Source organism: Amblyomma mixtum, chromosome 2, assembly GCF_055824585.1.
Source record: "Amblyomma mixtum isolate Tamu chromosome 2, ASM5582458v1, whole genome shotgun sequence".
Taxonomy (NCBI): domain Eukaryota; kingdom Metazoa; phylum Arthropoda; class Arachnida; order Ixodida; family Ixodidae; genus Amblyomma; species Amblyomma mixtum.
In genome coordinates this window covers 74,436,559-74,458,220 of record NC_143013.1, presented here as the reverse complement: position 1 = coordinate 74,458,220, position 21,662 = coordinate 74,436,559, and the positions used below count along the sequence as shown (strand labels likewise).

The 21,662-nt window shown below is 45.3% G+C and overlaps 3 protein-coding genes across 4 annotated transcripts; 1 reads left to right on the top strand and 2 right to left on the bottom strand.

Moving 5' to 3' along the window:
- Nucleotides 1-796: 796 nt before the first annotated feature.
- Nucleotides 797-3,986, bottom strand: ND-B17.2 (NADH dehydrogenase (ubiquinone) B17.2 subunit). The gene is made up of 4 exons (XM_089569141.1): nt 3,814-3,986; nt 3,075-3,157; nt 2,927-2,999; nt 797-1,089 (listed from the first exon to the last, which is right to left on the bottom strand). The coding sequence occupies exons 1-4, from the start codon at nt 3,906-3,908 to the stop codon at nt 912-914; spliced, it is 429 nt and encodes a 142-aa protein (XP_089425267.1). The 5' UTR covers nt 3,909-3,986; the 3' UTR covers nt 797-911.
- Nucleotides 3,987-4,337: 351 nt separating this feature from the next.
- On the top strand, nt 4,338-5,807 carry LOC149359772 (rRNA N(6)-adenosine-methyltransferase ZCCHC4). Its single transcript, XM_089571890.1, has one exon. It carries the CDS (start codon nt 4,379-4,381, stop codon nt 5,741-5,743), a length of 1,365 nt encoding a protein of 454 aa, XP_089428016.1. The 5' UTR covers nt 4,338-4,378; the 3' UTR covers nt 5,744-5,807.
- A 1,863-nt stretch (nt 5,808-7,670) lies between these two features.
- On the bottom strand, nt 7,671-20,935 carry Ts (Thymidylate synthase). Of its 2 annotated transcripts, none has more exons than XM_089571891.1 (7): nt 20,780-20,935; nt 18,031-18,158; nt 15,095-15,274; nt 14,554-14,724; nt 14,299-14,399; nt 12,923-13,069; nt 7,671-9,075 (listed from the first exon to the last, which is right to left on the bottom strand). In XM_089571891.1, the coding sequence occupies exons 1-7, from the start codon at nt 20,866-20,868 to the stop codon at nt 8,938-8,940; spliced, it is 954 nt and encodes a 317-aa protein (XP_089428017.1). In that variant the 5' UTR covers nt 20,869-20,935; the 3' UTR covers nt 7,671-8,937. The 2 variants fall into 2 exon arrangements, with proteins under 2 accessions (XP_089428017.1, XP_089428018.1); XM_089571892.1 differs by lacking the exon at nt 20,780-20,935 and adding an exon at nt 20,251-20,729 and having other exon boundaries at nt 7,674-9,075.
- Nucleotides 20,936-21,662: the final 727 nt, after the last annotated feature.

Below are 21,662 nucleotides of genomic sequence, written 5' to 3'. Positions count from 1 at the left end.
AACATTCCACCACCTAAGAGAAGAAAAAGTGAGAGTACCAAACAGTACCTCCCAAGCATGCCGTGCACATTGACAACGTCCATCTCTACTTGTAGAAGAATTTGTTTCTGAGCTAACTGGTGCATGATATACAAGAAACTTCTTGGTTTGAAAAAGCAATTCTTATTTCTAGACAAGAAATGGCCCCGACATTCTGTCCAGCACGGATTTCAAATGTAGCCGGCATCACCGACTTTCTGAAAACAATGCTAGACGCTTCAAGAAAAAATTTTAAAAGTGGCAACCATAAACGTGGACGTCATGCCACAAGGGGTTAATTCACCCTCAGCATTACAGTTACCAAAGTAAAACTACAGCTATTAAGTGGTAGTGCAGATCCTAAAACTACACTGCTTAGTTTATGCCCACCTTACATTGGCAAAAACTAAAGCATATATCTATACCAACTTCACAGCAAGCTGAACAACCTTTGGCTTGTTCAGATTGTTCACAATGTCCCCACTGAACTTACTTATAGTGGGACATTAGTATTAATTGGTGAGAGAACTCTCTTCCTGCCTTGTCTTGTAATGTCCTCCATACTGCACATTTGACTCGAAAGGTAGCATTCATCTAGTAAGCAAATAAATCTTCATCTTGCATCTTTCCAGTCCCATGAAAATCGCAAACACCATCAGTATCCTCACTGGGCCCATCAAGACGCAGGTGTCATTATCGGCCTCAGTCACTCGCAGGCATTTTATCAACACCTCTGCACCATCATCATTATTGGGTGCCTCAGTCAAAGACAACACAGTTATTGTGACAGTGATAACATCTTTATTGGCCTAAGTTTTATATTTACAGGCTCGCTACTCTCACAACACAGCAGTGCGGATAGCACTGCGTGCTCAACCTTCTAAAGGGACCACTCACTTCCTCGCTGTCTTGGGTGGCACCCAAGGCTGAATCTTGGGTGGAACAGTGCTGTACGGCATGTAGGCATCCTTGGTGCCACTCATGTTTTCTGTATGTTGAGCCAGCCACTTGTACTGCAGAGGAGGGGCCTTGGTAGGTGGCAAGTCAGTCGTGTAGTGTAGCCAGCCATGCCTGCAACAGAGTACCAGCAAGAAAATTGGTGGAAACCATTGACAAGCTTTCACATACACTTGACCATTACATGTATTTATGCCAACACATCAAAACTTCAACAGGACTAATAATAATTGACAAGACATGGCCACTTAATGAAGGGAAACATAATTTAACTCAATGTTTAAAGGGACACTGAGGAGAAATTGAAGTTGGCTTGTATCGACAGAATACCAGCTCCTGATTACAAAAACGCCACTCATACTGACAACAAAGCTCTTGTAACGTAGAAAAGAGCAAGAACCAAAATACAGGTATCGCCGCCACAGGCCAAACTCGCAAGTACAAGCGTGGTGACGTCATAGGACAAAGCAGTGTTGCTAGAACCAATGGTTCTAGCAACTCTAGGACCCGAGAAGCTACAAATCACTGAGGCGCAGCCAATGCATGCGCAAATCTCCTTGACGTCGCCAGATGGCGCCACGTCCCCGGCAGCTACGCACGCGCCTGAAGCATCGGGACCATTCAGCGCCTGCTCACCGGCGTTAGGCGGGCTCCCGGTATTCCGCTAGTGGTAACAAGGTATACGGTATGCTAAAGGTGTCTATTTACGAGAACTTCGTTGACGAGTTCGAGAACGAGATCCATCGTAACGCTGGCAAAACGTCAGTGCAAACGTAAGCGAAGCAACGGCCGCAATAGCCGATAGGTGCCTTCAACGTGCGGCCGGCGGTAGCTTTCTTTTCGGCTGCTGCTAGGCCGCACTGCTGGCCGCCAGAAATCACGGAGTCTGCGTCACGTCATGTTCACGTCATGTTTCACGTCGCTTAGTCCTGTGTCGTCATAGGAGAATCCCAAGTTTGAATCAGAGCGGCGGGAAAAACTTTTTCAACTTTGAATCCAAATTTCTTAGAAATAAATGCATCTTTCGCTGCCGGCCAAGTGGCAACAAAGCCATGACATGCCGAACTATCGGATTTTGCTATAAAAAAAATATTAATAGTGCTCTCCTCACTGTCCCTTTAAGAAATCTGCAATATAATTAGCATTTACACAATCATGAGGTGCCTACACAACGATGTAATGTACAGGGTCGTCCACACTTAGGGTAAACACGTGAGCACATGCCCACACTCTCTGGAGAGCCAGTGTGTCCGACATGGCCGCGCATCAAAGAAATGTGACACAGGCTCAGGCACATCACAAGGCAGTGCTTCACGTTGAGTGCCACCTCGGTTCAATGCGTGGCCCCTGCAGACGCAATGGAGCTCTAAAATGAGCAGTCAAGTGCTCACATGTTCACCCTAAGGATGGAAAGCTGTGTACATCATATCTGCTATTTCTGAAAACCACTGCTCACTGGTGACGCCAGTGCTGTAATCTTGGTTGGAGTTGTTGAACGTACGTGCCTTTCCCGAATACTGCAAGCATCGGTCAGGATCAATGCTTACGTTACCGTATCTCGCTGTATGCAACCAAAAAACAAAATGCGTAAGGTCACTTTGTGTTTCAGGGTGGCTTTAACTTTCATGGCCACACTGCAAGGTTTGAACGCACTGAAACCAATACGTGTTTCCAATACTTGTCTCCAAATATTGGCTTGTGACAAATTATTACAGACCCCAGCCTGCTGAAAGGGGAGGAAGATGACGGCGGTCAAGACTCGTCTTTTTCGCCCTCTGATTCCTTGACGGGTGCAAATAAAGTTATTTCATCATCAGTACCGAAAATGAAAACGACAGTCAGCTTGTACAGTAAGATTTCGCTGCGTAAACTGCTTACATGTGTAGTCCCCAAGATGAACAGCATCGCAGCTTCACTAAACGTTTGGTTAAAACACATTGCCATGGCTCACCATTCGGCTGGCACTTGGCTGCCATCGTAATTGAAGTAGTAGTAGTCAGCATACTCCACCCAGCGGTTGCGACCTGCAAGTGTGAAAGTGACAATGTTATATCAAGAAAACAAAGTTGGCAGTGAAAGCTCGAGCAACCGGGCCCTACCGAAGAAGAACCTGTTGTCCTCGAAGTACTTGTTTCCATACTTGTCGACGCCTACCAGCGTCCCCATTCGCAATTCGTCCATTCTAGAACGAAATGAAATAGTAAAACGTGTAAATGCGTGCCCAGCGTTACCGCGAAACACAAGTTGACACTGCAAGTTTTAGCAGCGTGACACGCGCACCACTGAGCGACAAATTGTAAGTACCGCACACACGACGCTATGGCCTAGTTTTAAACTACTGTCGTTGGGTGCTGCCACCAAAGTGTGCCTCGCTGTTTGGTTCTCAATGCTCAGCTGTCTCAGTGATATGTGATCAAGTTATAACCGACCCTGCCCCGCATCACAGTAAGCTCGGGGTTACGGCTTTCACAAGGCAGGGGAAACATTCAGAAGTCCCAACGTGATGACAGTTTAAAGGTGGTGCAAATTATGATTCTTTTTTTGTAAAATAAGGTAGGCAACAGGCTTTGTTTGTTTGTTAGTTCTTTATTCGCGATTCATACCGCATACGCCACGATCACTTCTAGCGTACAAATATGCGATTCGCAGATATGGTTTACCTCAAAGAGCATTAGAATTTACGATTTATTATAACCCAGGCTACAGATGGCTACACTATGACTTTATTCTTTTCGAAACAAATGCCGATCTTCACACCAGCCGCCGGTAAGAACGAAACCCCGAGTTTTTGACCTTTGCGTGCAACAACTTGAAAGGGACCATTTACAAGCGTCTTACCTCCACAACTTAAACGCAGACCTGATGAAACCTCCATTGTGCTTCACGATGGCGAAGAACCGCTGAATCTTGTCGAAACCAAAAAACGAAGACATCGTTAGGCCGGGAAATTTTCGTCAACGCGATTTCTTTTCGACCGAGAGCAGAACAGCAGCCATAAGCGGCGGTGGCGGACTCTTGTGCGCAGAGTTGGCAGAGTCTTTACTAGCAATGTTTATGACAAAATGTATGTTTAATCTTCAAAGCAGTGGTGAGAGTTTTTGTACTGCTGTAAATAGCATGGTTTTAAGAAAGTAAGCTTTTTGAAAGAAGGTGCTTTCAGTGGTGTGCATCACATGTTTTTATTCTGTTTATTTATTCGAGCCACGTGATTCTGGCCATAGACCTGCCATAGACCATGCCATTTGCCATGGACGCTGCTAAAAAAAGCAAAGGACACATTTTTAACCACACTCTGCCTGCGATGCTGTTTGGAAGAAGGTTTGCCGTCTGTCCCACGAAATCATGCGAGATCGCCGGTATCTTCAAGAGGTAAAGGTGTCCTCTTTCTTATGACACATTCGCTATGAATTTCGCTGCAAGCTCTGTAGAGCTCCTGCGCGACGGTTCCGACAACGTTCTCTGCTGTGAGCATGGGCCCACGCTGCTATTTCGGAGACTAGGTACTGACAGTAAGAACTGCGCACGCCCCTTCTACGCCTGTTCTGCCTGCAGACACCGAAAGGACTGCTCTTTCTTCGTCTGGAAAGACGAAGCTTCATCACGCTGCGGCTACCAGTGGGAGGCCGTTAAACGCCGCGTCTTACCCACTTGGACGCACCACCAACTGCACGCCAGGTTCTTGAAGCTTCAGAAATGTGATCCGAGCGAGCGATACTTATGCTGCCGGACCCTGCTTTCCAAGAAAGAAATGAAGAACCACTTCCAGCACCCGTTTAGGAACCCCCTGTTAGATGACGAGCTGCGGCGTCCCAGTCGACTCCTCCACGCTGACGTGAACAACGCCACAAAAGCGCAGTTCTTCTTCGATGACTCGTGCGTTAGCTTTGTCGTGGACACGATCTCCCGGCTGGGCTTCGATCGCGTCCTCTGCGTGGGAACGCCCAGCCTGCACGAGTACATCAGGGAACACCGTCCCAGCATGGACAGCCTGCTTCTGGACATCGAGCAGTCGTACGAACAGTTCTACGGTCCGGATGACTTCTGCTGGTTCAACATGTTTAACAACTTCCACTTTCGCGGAGCGGAGTCTGAGACCGCGCTGCGGAACAGTTTGGCCAGTGGCACCCGGTGCGCCCTCCTGGTGGACCCTCCTTTCGGCGGGCTGGTGGACGCCGTAGCACGGACTCTAGAACAGATCATCGAGGAAGCGAGGGCGCAGGGCTGCGAGCTCAACATCTTCTGGTTTTTCCCCTATTTCAACGAGAAACGCATCGTGGCGGCCTTGCCTGGTCTTCGAATGCTCGACTACGCAGTGCACTACGAGAACCACGCTGCGTTCAGTGGTTCCTCCGGAAAGCGAGCCAAAGGCTCGCCCGTACGGATCTTCACCGACGTGCCTCTGGGACAGATCCCGCTGCCCGAGGAAGACTATGCCTTTTGCGCGCAGTGCGACCGTTGGGTGGCGCGTCACAACAGACATTGCGCCGTGTGCAACGACTGCCCGTCCAAAGATGGCGGTCCTTACAGGCACTGTGACAGGTGTGGCGTGTGTGTGAAGGAAGCAAATGAACACTGTCTGACGTGCAACAAATGTCTCCCGCCTGGCCATGACTGTCAGTCAAAGGGACTTACCTGCTTCCTATGCAGGCAGCCTGGCCACAAAAGCACCGAGTGCGTTCAGAAAGTGAAAAAAGGGCATGAAAACTTGAAAAGGACCTTCATGCACAACCAAGTGACTGTTAGCAAAGGCAAAAAGAGAAAGAAGTGACGACTGTAGCATTTGTTGCACTAAATTTTAAACCATTTCATCAAATACCATTGGACAACAGAGAGCACGTGGTGTTGTAACATTGGCAGTGAATTGCAGCATTTGCAACAATGAGGCTTACCAAAGGGTGCAGATAACTGCTGAAGCCGCAGATAGTTTCTGCATTGCATGGGTAGGGCTCATCCTACACCCTTGTTTTATTGGTAATGTGCAGGGTACAAGTGCAGCATAGCAAGGTTGTGAAATTACGGCAGTTGCATATTAGATGACCCCCAAGGTGCCACCTCAGAGTAACCTATATGGTACGCTGTGGTACCATTCCGTCTGCTGTGATAGCATCATGTGCCATCCATTTTTGGCCACATTGCATGTGTCGTCGGATGCGTTGCCGGATTTGGTAGTAGGGTTTGACATACCAAAGCTGCATGTGGTTCATGTAAAGAGCTTTTTTTGCATTTTGCCTCCATTAAAATGTGGCCTCCAGAGTCACAATTCATTTCTACAACCTTGTGCTCAGCAGTCAAATGGCAAAGCCATTGAACCACAATAGCAGGGATTTGCGTCAGTATGGAGTTCAGCTCGGCTCCAAGCTACCACTTGTGCTGAATTGCATACATGCTATTTGAAAGTAGTCTTGTCTGCATTTAGCGCAGTGTAAACACAGTTCCGACACTCAAAATTAATGATGTATTTCTATGTCGGCTGCATTGCAGGCATATGTAAAATGCTTAGCGAAGGCTCCAGATTTTTTTTGGATTAATAGTTCCTTGATAGTGTTCGTTGTTACCATGGTTCAAGGTGCAACGGTGACATTCCCGCCCAACGTTGCCTAAAATGGCTGCTTAAGTTGACATGTGACAGTTACTGTGCTTATCGCTTTCCTCACACCCCTACTCCGGGCAACATTAAGCATGCTGGAGTGCACAGAGTGGAGTAGCACTACAGCTTGGATTCTGTCCTCTTAACCGCCTCCTCACAATGCTTAAGCATGCCCTGACTCAACTGTCAACGAGTGCACAGTCTAAAACTGGGAGGTCGAAATGGCACATCTATGAGAATTTTTCTCTGGCAATGTTGACTTTCAGCGGGCAGCAGCAATCGTGTCGAACACTGACCCCGCCCTGAACTGCGCGGTAGCTTGAGTAGGCTTTCTAACCACAACCTGGTGCGAAATATGCAACCCCGTGGCAAGATGTATGCCGTGATATGCCAAGAGATTAATTACTATGGCAATTCAGGTGGCATGAGAAAAGGAGGTCAAAACTTGATTTGCTGTCATGATATACAGGGTGTTTCACCTAAGACTTTCCGCAATTTTTAAAAATAAGCTATTTGAATTAGATGCGCGCTTTTTCTTCCATAGCATTGTGAGTGGTGTAGTACATCATAATGCAGCTAAGACGTGCTAACTAGCAGGCTTGTTAACCATTATTTAATAGTTAACTCTTAAACTATTACCGTTGGGTTCCTTAATTATTAAGAGGCATGTAGCCCACCGTAAGTTATACCCATATCAGTTTTTAGACGTTCGAAAACGCGGTTACTCTTGGCGCTGTGGCCCAACAAATTTTGGCTATCTCGACGAGTTAGGTTCACTGGAGAGGTTGCTTTGCCTGCAAGCTTCTCAAACCACATGTATTTTGGCGCGATGTAGGCGAAATTTGTTGGGTCACAGCGCCGAGGATAACCACGTTTTTGAAATTCTAAAAACTGATATGGGTATAACTTACGGTGGGCTACATGCCTCTCAATAATTAAGGAGCCCAACGGTAATAGTTTAAAAGTTAACTATTAAATATTGGTTAACAAGCCTGCTAGTTAGCACATCTTAGCTTCATTATGATGTACTACACCACTGACAATGCTATGCCAGAAAAAGCACGCATCTAATTCAAATAGCTTATTTTTAAAAATTGGAGAAAGTCTTAGGTGAAACACCCTGTATATCATGTGCAGGGCAGACTGGCCAACTGCAATGAATCACGTAAGCCTTGTTATACCAAGGGTTAGCTTTTCAAGAATTTTATTGCAAGCAAAAAGTGCTGCCACAAAATACAGAATATAAATGAAACAAGTAATGCCCAGTTCGAAATTCGCTCAAGAACTACTTTCACACAGTGCCAAACCTCGTCTTTATTTATTTTCTCATCTGGAGCTAAGCTTGTGGAAAAGGGAGAGGGGTGCCATAAGTAACATTTGTGCATCCAAAAAGTGCAAAGAAAGCATCGTGTATAAGAGAAAAATAAATGCACGCTATCGAACAACAAAGAGGTTTGTTTCCAACTTGGAGTATTTTTGTCGTAAATAATGCCTGCTGCTTTTACATCTGCCTCATAATTGGCCACACGTGTCTCCTTGCACAGATCTGTTAGCACAAGGAGTGAAATTTCACAGGAGCAAAATGTTAGCCTTGCTTAACCACCGTATTCTCTCTCTTTGTTGGCATTTTTTCTTATCTTCTTTGTTTGAAATTCCAGACAGCAATAAGGGTGTAGACAATTGCTATGATATTTGCAATTATTTGCAAATGTTGCACGTAAACACTAGACCCTAGGTAGTGTATACTATGTGTGCAATCATGCAGACAAAAACCACCTTTATGCATGACAAAAAATGTACCGCCAGCAAAACCAATAGCAACGAAACTAAATGTAGAATCGTGCCAAAATGCAACAAAATGCTTTGGGTTAATGCATACAGTTGACTTCCAGTATTTCCTTTCTAGCAAATCTTATCAACATTGATCTTTATCATGATGATAAAATTAGGGACAAAGGAACAAGGGCCAGGATTTCAGCACTTGACTGAACAAACAAAAAGACTAGTTAGCCAGTTAACATACTTGACCCTGTAACTAGCATGGCAGTGCCCTTCCATGGCTGACTGGTCACGTCACAGCAGCACATTAATACTAAATTGCAGTATTTTAATACTAGATGGCCACTAAGGAGATCCATGTTGGCATCATTCAGTAAAATGCAGAATGGTGGTGCGACAGCAATAAAAGCTGGCAGCATATTATGCCTTGATCTCACAAAATACTGACGTGGCCTAGAACGCGTGAAAACAAATGCAACAGACATCCTATTATGCAAGAATGTGCAAACAGTGATGTCAGGTTAAACCTGACGTCACCGATATCAAGCCAAATGCGAAATACTGTGCAAACCACAAAGTCGGGTGCCACACAAAAGCTACACTGACATTTCCATCTTGATGGCTGGGTGTGGGTTGTAGTCGACAAGCTCAAAGTCTGAAGACTTGAAGTCAAAGATGTCAGTGACGTCACGCTTGATCACAAGCTTTGGGAAAGGTCGGGGCTGTCGTTCTAGCTGTAGAAAAGATTAAAGCAACAGTCACAGGTTTCCTTACACTTGTCCAAGATAAACCCTTCTGTCCAAGATAAACCCTTCTGTCAATTGTACAGTTTTAGCGTAGTCACCAAGAGCACAATTTGGGTGCATGTAATTTCTCAACGAGGCTGAGCTTGAGTTTTCCAGCAGATGCTAACAAGACTGGCCTCCTTCCCAGTGCGGCGAGGAGGAGGTTATGAGCAGAGGTTGGAGATTTCATTTTTTATTTTTTGAAAAGTCGGCGGATTCTTTTTGGTGTTAATTTCAGAACGCAGTTTTCGTTTTTTTTTAGACAAATGTTATTTTCCACGGGTGAATTCCCAGTTTTAACGCGAGAGCGTTTGTGCCCCCAGGTCTTAAAAAAATGGCTGAGGCTTAGCTAAGGTTAAGCCTAGTCAGATGTGAAGCACATTGATGGCTAGGCTTGGTAATACATGGCTTTCCTTGGTTGACGTTCATCCCACTCTTCATCGGTCTCTGTGGCACGCCGAAGCTTTCGCTTCTCGTTCAAATCAGCCCTGCTTCTAGGCGGCATCCCAACACCTGGCCGCCTCGTAAGTGCCCGGAGAGCGAGGCAAGCTCAGCTTTATACCGCTGCTGTAGCGTCACGTGGTCAGCTGCAGCGCCTCTGATGTGGAGCCTCCACCGCCGCGGCCGACCGCGCGAGCCGGCAGCCCATCTCTCCTCTGCTGTGACGTCATGTTGTCACGTGGTGTCACGTGGTCACGCTAAAGGTCAATGGTAGCTCCACCGCCGCGCTTGACGGGCTGTAGTGTAGCTCTAGTAATATGCTTCGCATAAAACTGTCTGGCAGTAGTGTCTGCGACCGTTTGAAGCCTTGCAGCCGGAGCAGTTGAAGCATGCAGGTGGAATGTGGTGCCTGCCAAACAGGTCATGTGACCTTGTGATGTCATCAAAACTTGCCCATGATAGCATGTGGCAACCTGCCCACTGAGGCAGGCGACAGTTAAATGAGTGATCGAGAGGTTGCTTGGGAAGAGCAACCTGGGACTCGCAAGCCCCTCTGGTGGCTGTGCTTGAAACAGCCACCTGCCAGGGCAGTGGCGCATCGCTTAACCGCTGCACCGGGACTGGTATGAGGACTCCCAGCAATCTATGAATGTAAAGTTGAGAATCATCCATTCTGCACATAGAGTTTCTTACTATTAACTAGAGGGAAAGCTGGCAGCCCGCCTATGGGAGTTTGCATGGAGACCCCTCGAGACCACTTCAGCCACCATGAGCGCTCAAAGCATCATGGGGCGGTGAGCTACTTGTAGCGGAACTGCAACTTTTGGCCAAAAAATAATAGAAAAATAAAGCTGTTTGATAACTACAAACGTCATAGCATTCAATATCTTGTCTAATGATTGCAACAAACGAGCAGAAAAGCATTTAAGTGCAAAGTTTGCCCAAAATAAGAGACGACTTGCTCTCCTATTCGCCAAGTAGTGAACACTATAAAAACTAATGTTTCATAATTAACAGGCGCATTTTTAAAAGTAAATATGTTTTCAAAAAAAATGTTATTGCTTAGATACTTTAAGAAGTTTTTTAATAGCATTTCGGAAAAGTAAAACCTTTTATTGGCGTCGTGTGTCTGTGCGTTTTTACTACTATGGTTTTTGCACACTGCGTTCGCGCGAAAGTCGTCTGCGCACACACGAACAGCGTTTTCGGAATGAAACATCTCAGTAGTGCCACTCCGTGTTCCCGAAAAACTACGACTGTTCTGCAACAAGTAGCTCACCGCCCCATGATGCTTTGAGCGTCCATGGTGGCTGAAGGGCAGCGCCGCCAGCTTTTCCTCTGGGTAATAGTAAGAAACTGTATGATTCTGCATATACGGGCATTGACTCATTAACGCTATCGCCTCATATCCTTCAGGCGGAGCTTAAGTGGCCCCTCATTTTATTTTTTTTTTTTCGTCCGAGATACAACGTGGTATTCCTCTGCAGTCAAAGGTCATTTACAATTTACTTTGGGCTTTTGCCAACATGAGCAGTAGAGTCACCAGCGATTAATGAACAAATAGATGTACTGACAGCAGTGCTTGTAGAATGAAGTGCCATCGTCAATAATAAAAAAAAAATAACAGGAGTGAAATAAGGAGTACGCAAACAAAAAAAACAAGAGTAAGTCAAGGTAAGTGTAAAGGTGCATGCAGAAGTAAAGAGAGCACAACTTCACAGTGTTAGTGGCATTTGCACCTGTTGTAGAAAAGAGAAAATCACCTTATCAATACATTAAGCGATCATAACACCCTGGGTATGCAGTATCAGAGTGCGCTGGTCGTCCAATTGGTCCGACGCCAGCCAGGTACTCTAAGTAGAAGGAGGCAAGCAGGAGGGGGTGGGGGGGAGGTGAAGAAGGGAGATTGAAGGACTACTGGCCACTGAAAGAGACAGTGCTCCAAGGCATAGGGCAAGGGGTCAGACGGCATGCAAAAGAGATGCAGGAGAGTTGGGGTGAGAAGGGTGTCAGTATGAAAAGAAATTTGATGTCGTGTTCATTTGCACCATGCCGAAGGCACTACCATGCATCGCACAAATGACATCTCATCTCAATATGCAAAGCATGAGTAGAGCTCAAACAGCATGGTGTGCTCGGTTCACTTTTGAACATGCCCATATATATATTCCACTGGCAATAACTACGGCAACAGAAGCATACTGCTCAAGCAACTGTGCAAAAAAAATGAGAAAGTGTACCAAGTGTTGCGTCACATATTAGCACATAGTATCAAGTGAAGCAGTGCAACGGCACGAGGCCAAGAGGAGACGAAGAGACAAACACAGCACTCCTCTAGGCCTCGTATCGTTGCACTGCTCCACTTGATACTGCGTCTGACCAACTCGCCCACCAGTTTATGTTGTACGTATCAGCATAGCTATACACTCCTTTTGCTTCCTGACCTACTGGGACATTCACATTAGTATAATACAAGGAAGAGAAATTAGATGTTTGATTCTATGCAATACCACATTTGAAATATTTTGTTGCCTGTTTTGCTAAAAAAAAGATAACTTATTAATAATGCCTATATGAAAGCTCCTAATCTGACTCTTTTTAGGAGGTGCGCATTTTATATTTTTAGCAACTGATATCGCTGCCCCTCTACCACGAGTGAAACTGGTTAAGCCAAATGTTGGCAAAACCATGTGCTTTGTCCAATGAATCCTGCCTGCTTTTACCACCCCAACTATACCTATCCAGAGTGGACGCCATGCCGCGGCACCAGCTCCAGATGGACTCCTTCCTGAACCTTCACCACTAGCACACCTTCTCTCACACCCCTCCCCAAACTTATCACTCCACATGGGAGCGTCCAACCCCATGAGCGGTGTCAGCAATGGCTGATCACTTGGGCTCACAGGATAGCAGAAGCTATTGGAGTCCGCCCACAAAGACCGGTCCCACAGCCGTCCTTTCTAAACACAAGAGTTTTTCACCACCACCACCTGCCTGCTAAATAAAACATATTTCATCTTCAGTGATGCCGGCAACTTTTATCATTGGAGGCAAGCTGGGGGCACACTATTTGACCCATTCACAAACTATATCCATCTCCATTTGCAGAGCATGGCTGTCTACCCCATGTAGGTATTCTCTATAGTCAAAATTTTGTGCCCATTGTAGCCTGTTCAAATGACATACATGGAACACAAAATGATGAAAAGGCTAACATTAATTTAATTGTAAGCAAGAAAGAAGGTTTAAGCATTTTGAATGTTACAAAGCGGCCAGCACAAGCATGTGAAACCACAAAGAGGGGCAATCCATGGTTTCACAATACAAATGGGAACCGACACTCTAGTTGCGTTACCTGTTGCTTGAGAGAATCGACATGGTTGAGGTAGATATGCGTGTCACCGAGGACGTGCACAAACTCACTGGCCCGTTTTCCAGTCACCTTGGCCATCATGTGCGTCAACAGGGCATAGCTGGCTATGTTGAACGGCACACCCAAGCCCTGGCAGAAAGAAATGGCCATGGATGCAATAATCACATCACGCACATACCATACACCTGTTTTGGCACTTAGCAAAGCAACCCTACTAAGCATATTGCTGGTGAACTGAAGCGAAAATTTCGGAGCAGAGCTCTGCTCGACCAGCAAAACAAAGATGAAAAGTTATGCTTTCATGTTGGCTCACGGAAGTTCACACCTTTGGGTTGGTGCAGTCTCCTGCATGCATGCAGGTATGAAAGGAGCACGCCCAAATTCAGCTTAATTATTGGCCAGACCGAGGAAAAAAAAAAAGGCAGAAATTCGGCAGAGACACTTAAGACTGCTTACGTGTGGGAATACAAAAGCATTACTGTCCCTTGGCATGCATGACACCACCCCGAATTTTGTACGATGAACGACTGCATCATGATTTTGATATGAAAGTCTGGGAAGACATACAATTGAAGGCACATATGTCGTCAGTCAAGAAAATACTACATACTTTTGAACAGAAGAAAAAAAAGCTAAAGGGTTAAACACCTTTCTTTTAGGGGGGGGTGTCACTAATATTGTGCTGCTGCGAATTTTTAATTTTTAATCCAGGGCCGAAGTGTAACTTCATTTGGAAGATATATTGACCGTTGTTGTAGTTCACTGAAAAGGCTCACATCAGCCCTCGCGATAGCTGACAGCGATTGCGACAATGTACCCCTGCAGTGAAAAGTTATGGAAGGCAATTTAATTAATTCCAATGCCATCTTTCAATACATTCTGAAATACATATAAGCAGATTGTCACAATATGTATCACACAATACAACACTAAATTTCAAGCAGTATGCTCTGGATGTGAAGGAATTAAGTCAACCTCCATAAACTTTTCATGACTTCTGGTGATACTGATATGGCCTAACAAAACTACTGTCAGCACTAGCTGTGTCTGACGACTATAAATGAGTGTCCAAATGGTGCCCATGTGCTGTGCGATGTCAGTGCATATTAAAGAATCCCAGGCGGTTTAAATGGCATCCCTCCTAACCCATGCTTCGCTTCAACACAGCAAACCCCACAATTTACATATTTAGGTGACACACCGTTATCATTCTGCAAACTACAGAAGCTGTCAACCACTGGCAAAATGTATGCTCGGGGCAGCTATCATTTAGTGAACGAGCTGGGAATAAACTGACAAAGTTTGATTGACATGTAGTCTGAAAATAATACGAAGGATAATCAAGATATTGCACGTACTACGTCAGCTGATCGCTGGTAGAGCTGGCAGGAAAGCTCATCTTGGTAGACATAGAACTGTGCCAGGCAATGGCAGGGAGGTAATGCCATCTTTCTCAGATCTGTTCAGAGAGAAAATGAATGCAACAGTTGACATGACTCCACAAGAACAGCAGGCTTCACGGGTGGCAGCAAGGTAAAGCTGTACTGATTATACTCTGTTAGTAAGGAGGTGCTTGTGTATTTCAGCAACCACACCCCAGAACTGGTACATACCTGCTGGGTTCCAGGAACAGAGGATCATTCTTCGATCATCTGGATTGTTTTTAATGGTGTTGATGAGATTTGTGATCTGGTCTACACCTTCTGTTCCATAATCGGTTCGCATGTCTCGATATGGTGCACCAAAGTGCCTCCACTGGAATCCATACACTGGACCAAGGTCACCTGCCGTGTCAAAGAATGTCAGCCATAACTATTAAGATTGCAGATCATGATGATGACCACTATGGATCATGAAGATCACTCTAAACTCCAGCTTTGAGAACAAGACCGGGAACAAAAGAATGAAATGAACACAACGTTAAATTCCACAGGGAGACGTGCTAGAACAGCATATGGATGCTCAAGGGAAAAAAGGTCGGACAAAAGCTTCCCAGAAAAGGAGAGAAAAAGTTACGATCATTTACGCAGTTCCCCACCTGTACAGGTAGAGATAAATATAAGCATGAGGCACAGCTTTGAGGCACAAATGTGAAAAGCAAGCAAACCTGAAAAAAAGAGATGCATTAGAGGGATGAAATCACACCACACACACCTTCCTCTCTTTCAGTGAAACCGAGGCTGTCCAGAAACTGTCGGGAGCCGTTGCCATCCCAGATGTGAACACCGGCCTTGGAAAGCTCATTGGCATCGGTGGAGCCCCTCAGGAACCAGAGCAACTCTTCAACCACTCCACGCCAGAACACTCGTTTGGTGGTGAGCAGTGGCATCGTGTCTTAAGTAGAAAGGGCAATGGGTAAGAATTTCACACGACAAAGCATTGGGAAGGGTGCAGTGCCCCAAAGTGCATTCCACACAAGCCACGCTTCAAAATGGTCCTCAACAGGTGTCATTCATTCAAATGGTGAAGCTCGCAACAAGTTGTTAGCGATTAAGGCTGGGGGGTCAGAAGCACGAAATTACTTGTCACAACTTAAATTAATAATTAGGAGTAATGGAGGTGAAATGAACACAAAAACATAATTTACCAACAAAAGCTTATTTAAATTAGGGAGTAATTAATCATTAACAGCCACCTAAAGGCTGATCAGAAAAATTTCACTACAATCACTCCATCACTGAGTCACATGTATGCACAGACGCCCACACACCCTGACTCGCTCAGTACAGCTCGTCTGCTTGTTCAATTTCCTCCTTGCAGCATTTTGTTCTCCAACTTGCACGCGCATACATACACAAACAGAGAAAGAACATATAGCGCATGCACTGTGTTCCTGGAATGTCACAATCTCGGGCTTGCCCAGACTGTTCTGCTGTAACTTCAAACCAAACCTTGGTGCAGACTGCACACTACATCAATGGCTTCACTTTCCTGGCTTCCAACCAAAACACTCCTGCCACCCTTGGTCACAAAAAGATGGGAAACCCCATAACAAAAGATTACAATAAAAAGAAAACCCTTGCTGACAAACTGCAGAGCAAAATTGATTTCAAATGAGGGCAGTTACAGCGCATGCAGAGTTGATTGCTGTGGGAGAAGGGATAGAGATTGCATACACAAAGCAACAGATTCGCTCGCTTTGAAGATGGAAATGGTTCTGAACAGAGTGCAGAGCAGTTAGCAGTTTCAGTAAATCTGACCAATAAAAATTTCAAATTCTGTAATTTAAAGGTGCACTGAAGAGGATTCTGAACTTGTCTTTTTGCCGCGGGAACTCGATCTACACGTTCCTAGCATTCTTCGAAACTGCGACTTATTGCCCTGTATCGCCGATTTCCCTAATTAAATCGAATTAACGTCCGGCTCCCGCCCTTTTTTTTTAATTCTGCCTCGTACGATGGGCGGAGTCGACCAACGCGTGAAGTTCCTTTCAGCCAGCTCTGTGGAGGCTTTGCTTTCACTTTATTTTGTTTTTTAGGTTTCTGTGAATAAATATTTTCATTCGCAGATAATATAGCCGCAAAATAAGCCCGCAGAAATAAAAATACGCGCGGACTATTTGCTACTACGGACTACTACGTATTACTCCGCCGATGACAGAGCGGCAAGCCGCCACGGGACTGGGTGAAAGGCACTCCACGCGTTGTTCGACTCCGCCCACCGTACGAGGCAGAATTAAAAAAAAAAGGGCGGGAGCCGGCCGTTAATTCGATTTAATTTGAGAAATCGGCCATACAGGGCAATAAGTCGCAGTTTCTAAGAATGCTAGGAACGTGTAGATCGAGTTCCCGCGGCAAAAAGACAAGTTCAGATTCCTCTTCAGTGCACCTTTAATGACCCAAAGCCACCTATGAGGGATGCCGTAGTGGAGGGCTCCGGATCAATTTTCATCACCCGAGGCTCTTCAATGTGTGCCAACGTCGCACAGCACATGGGTGCTTGTGTTCCGCCTCGAACCATTGCCGCCATGGCTAGGATTGAACCCAGGTCCTCCGGCTAAGTGGCCAAGTGCACTAACCACTGAACCAACACAGCTGGTAGAGCTGAAGAATCCTGCTTTTGCCGTCTTAACTGGGGCCTCTGGAATGCTGTATTTCAGAGGTTTTTTAACTTCTTCATTACGGGGAAATTCAAATTTCAGCAGCTTTCAAAAACTTAATAGGAACACTTGTGCCCATGCAAACCCCCTCCTTCTACACATGCACGCAACAAAATGACCACAAGCAAAATTCGTTGACACACACCTACTTTTAATAATATGAATATTCAAGGTTTGTGGCACAAAAGGCACGCATAAGTGCAAAGTGTGCATCTGCTTTTCTAACAAGGAATAAAGTAAACGGACGCCTGAATTGTATTTTGTAACCGCTGCTGTTGTGCCCAGTGGGGCCAGGGCCTCGTCAGGAGACAATTAACTCCTTTTGTCCTGCCCCACGGGCAGTACCATGTATTGCCCATTCAATAAATAAATAAATAAATAAAATGTAACACAAAATATGACTGGGGATGGGGAAGAGCTACATGTACTGATAATGTGCTCAAGGAAGAACTCAAGAAGCTGTCACTGAGCACCGCTTAGAAACATTTGCTTTGCTCAAGAAGCTCGCATGACAGCTTATCTGGACCACCGAAAGTAGCCATGCTGCACAGGCAGTGGCAATGATCTAACACTAGTGAGAAAACATCTGCCCAAGTTATGCCAAAGCATGCATCTCTGCTGAGAAGCTAAATTGATACGACAAGCCACCAGCACAAACTCTTTATGATCCGTTTAACCTCAGGATATGAAAGGTATGGAGGCAACAAAAGCTGTACCACATTGGTCGAATCACACACTTCACCGTGATATGATGATGGCATTCTAACAAGCCTCAAATTACATTGAATTTAAATCCTACCATTTGAAAACACCAGTGGCCTTCAATGCGACACAAATGTCGGACACTTGTGGAAGTGAGAAGTGCTCATCGAGACGGCACAACTCAATGTTCAAGTGTCCACAATTATGCTGGAAATGAAACTGGCGGTATGCATAAAAGCATTTGTTTTTTTTAACAAATTTTTTTAATAGCCAAAAGAAATGAACGTACCATTGGCAAGGGAGTATCGGCACTGCCGGCCAAACACCAACAGTGTGCCTGTTCCAGTCCTATCATTCTTGCGCTTGCCATTTTCCAAGATGTCTCTCAAGAGATCGAGATACTGGTACTCATCATGGCTGCAATGGGATGCCATTGTCTTCATGAACACATAGGGAGTGCTATTAACTGTGTCAATCGTACAAAACTGGTAGAATACCACCTTTAATCTTTAATCGATTCCAAGGTTTCCAGGAGACAAATACGTTTTGCATAATCTGTCATCATTTTGGACAGAGGCATAAGCTTGACAGAATTTGTTACACCTCTCATGCTTAAAAATGCTACTGGTATGTCTCATAGCCTACAGTTATGGCTTGGTTCACAAATGCTACAAGGATCAGTAAGTGCTTCAAAAGAATTGCCACACAGTTCAGTGACTTGCAAGCAATAATGGCAAAAACTGCATGGTGCATGATAAACATAAGATGCATCCAAATTTTGTAAAACTGCAAACTTCTCTAATATATCATCATGGAATATACAAGAAACTTCTCTGCTCAGACGAAGACAAGCCCTCTTGTCGAAACGTTGGCAAGCACCCAGAGGTTTTCCCTCCCTTGTCACTTTGCCATTATCAAGAACCATCTGACCAACCTCTCTCTACCATGTTCTCTGCTTCAAGTTTACTTGGATATCGCCAGCAACCACATTGCACTCAAATGACTGAATGGCATCTTTACTCTGTCCTGGATCTAACCAAGGACTTCCGAGCCTGCACAGATAACTTAACACAGCGCATTACAAACAACAACGTTGGCAAGTGACGACTGTATAATGCTCTGTTTTCCCCACAGTTGCTCAGTGAGAATGCCAACAATTAAAACCAGGCTGTAAAACCTTTGAACTTGAGAAAAAGCTCAAGTCAGTGTGATATAAGTGTAAAGTCTAAATGCACAGAAAACTTGAGCGAGACAGCAGGGAGTCAGGTGAATCAAGACTTAAAAAACTCCTAGAATAAGGTGGCCACAGCTGGTGCAACACAGGACTAAATGGAGAGAAGTGAGTGAGGTCTTTGTTCTGTAGTACGGCAAGTGACCTAAGTGATAATGATGTCAAGCCTTCAAGAGTCAGATGGAACACGATCTTGCACTCGCTCTGATAGTATATATGGTTAAGCTTGCATATTGCTAGGTGCATTGTATTCCAAGTCAACCTAAGCTGCTCCACATTTCTTTTAGCGTCTTTTCACGATTAAAAAAAAAAAAGAGTGCTGCATCTGTATCTTACGAGCTAGCTGGGTGCATCGCCACAATGGCATTTCCTTCATCTGACATTTATGTGCAGCAAGCAGCTAATAACGTGCAAAAGCATGGCATCTTGACATCCTCAGGAGGTATAGACAATGAAAACCAATTTGCGTTTTATGAAACTGCTACACAGACGTTACTGTAGAGTATATATACCCTCTGCAAAACCATGCAAAACCAAACAGTCGGTGTTCCTGCACCATGCTTAATCTGTGTCGATCCTTGAGGGAAACAAAAAAAAAAAAATTCTGGGGCACTTAAGGTTGCCTACGTGCTGTGAATGCGAAAGCATTAGTGCTTCATCGTGATGGTTCGACCTCGACGCAGGTTGAGTACTGAGAAATGAAACGAAGGCGCGCCTCCAAACGCTGAATCCGCAAAGGCCCCGAGTGAACACTCGGTTAGAATACCTGTCGCTAGTTAGCCTCAAACTTGACTAGCAGCTATGTGGAACGAGAAATCGAGCGGCACCACCGGAAACGCTGCGCGACGCATAGTTGCATCACAATTTTGATACGAAAATTGTTTTTTTGAGGAAAGCGCGTCTTCGCCGTACGGATGGCGCGAGCGAGAACCGCACGCGCGAGTAGTGCTGAGCCTAGTTTCTGCTTGAAATACGTCTGTGCCTCCTCGTCTCAAGCATTTCTCGAAGCGAAACTTAATCACCCGGCCCAGCAGCAGTTCGTGCTGCAAATGCCTAATGACTGACCAAGCTTTAGCCGTAGTAATGAGGTTTCGATCACTAGGCACTCTAGTACAGGCCTTCAGCCTCACTTCTATGACACCTCAGCTTTCCAAAGTCGAAATATATATCATAATATGCCGGCTAAGACTAAAATCGGCGATGTTTTGCATATGCAGCAGCGTTGCAAATGGAAAGGAGAAAACACTGCTCTCCTATGTTAAAGCTTCACACACTCACGTTTTATCCTTAACGTCCGTGTTTTTGGTTTCTGTCGTTTGCAGGTCACCGTTCATTTCGCCGGTTTGATAATGACGGCTCACTGACAATGAAAACTTAGGCCCCGACGGGGATGATTTCCAGGATTTCCAGCCTCAGCTACTTCCAACAACAGATTTCCCGCGTTTTTAAACCAGATAAGGAGATAGCGGTAATAGCGGCAACCATATGGCATGCGGCTTTGGCTTGTTTCCCATCGGCATTTTGCACAGTCAGCCCACTGCTTGCAAAGCTCAACTTCCCGGCGGCACTTTGCGCAGCTAAAGATCGCGCGAAAAAAAAAAATAGATAAGGAAACTGTTCTCTTAGCACCTTTCTCATGCATCAAGCGTGCGAGCGATAACACAGAGCGTGCACATTCTCGCTCGCTGTCTGAGACACCGCTACGCGGCTACACATCGCAGTAACTTTTAAACTTGCTCAGCCAGGAAAAAAATCAGTTTATTTCTGTTCTAAATGCGACCATCAGTGCCGCGCGGCTTATGCTCACTTCGTTCGACGAGAGCAACATTGGCAACGTCGCCGGATTATCTCAGCATTCCTCGCAAGTTCTATGCTCGCATCCACAGCTGCGGCCATAGAGTTAATACGCTGCGGCGGTAGGCGCACACCGCTGGCCAGACCGGCCAGACTCTACCAGCCGGTCTCCAGTGAGGAGCAACGTTAATGGAACTTTTAGTTTCATGAACGTTGGTACAGTGTACTAGAAATATTCTAGTTCACTATAACGTTGGTGAGGAGCGCGCAGAGGTTGGGCCAGCCGCTACGCGGCGCGGGTTTCTAGCACTCAGTTTCGGTTTTTGGAAGACAAAAACTCGCTCCGCGTGCATTTGCATCTGTCGTTGGCAAGCTCGTTGTGTTTATTCGTGTGTACACTGCACAGAATTTTAGTTACTTTTTAGCAACTCCTGTTTTTCCTTTACATTTCCAACTGGGAATCTGCTGGCTTGTGCTGATATTTGCTGGTTTCACTTGGTCCCAAAAAGAACTTGGTTGGTTTTGTACTGCGGCAGCTGGTTCCATCAACAGAGCCTGCTGGTTTTCAACTGATCCAACCACTCCCACCGAGTATCTTGCTGGTATTTTAAAGGACCAACTGATTCTAGCAGAAACCTGCTGGTCCCAACTGTACATATATATAGCTTGCTGGGTTTGAATTTGGACTGGGATTTGCTGGTTCCAGCTGATAACTTTTTGCTGTTCAATTTGGAGAACTTTTCCCATCATTTGGATGGTAATAAATCTCTATAGCTGGAAGAAATGTTCAGCTAAATCTCTTAAATTGTGCCTGCTATAACTTGCATAAAGGGAGTGCCAAAATATGATAAGAAAATTTTTCTGATTGACCATTCTCTCAACGGAGGGCATAAGTG

Bases quoted from the DNA above. Each gene is read 5' to 3' on its own strand.
- ND-B17.2 (XM_089569141.1), bottom strand. From the start codon at position 3,908: ATGTCTTCGTTTTTTGGTTTCGACAAGATTCAGCGGTTCTTCGCCATC. The intron at 3,000-3,074 runs GTAGGGCCCGGT...TCACACTTGCAG, and splicing joins GGACAACAGGTTCTTCTTCG to GTCGCAACCGCTGGGTGGAG. The intron at 1,090-2,926 runs GTGAGCCATGGC...ACTCTGTTGCAG, and splicing joins AGCCAAGTGCCAGCCGAATG to GCATGGCTGGCTACACTACA.
- LOC149359772 (XM_089571890.1), top strand. From the start codon at position 4,379: ATGAATTTCGCTGCAAGCTCTGTAGAGCTCCTGCGCGACGGTTCCGAC.
- Ts (XM_089571891.1), bottom strand. From the start codon at position 20,868: ATGGCCGCAGCTGTGGATGCGAGCATAGAACTTGCGAGGAATGCTGAG. The intron at 18,159-20,779 runs GTGAGCATAAGC...ATCCCATTGCAG, and splicing joins TGTTGCTCTCGTCGAACGAA to CCATGATGAGTACCAGTATC. The intron at 14,400-14,553 runs GTATGTACCAGT...CTCTCTGAACAG, and splicing joins CTGTTCCTGGAACCCAGCAG to ATCTGAGAAAGATGGCATTA.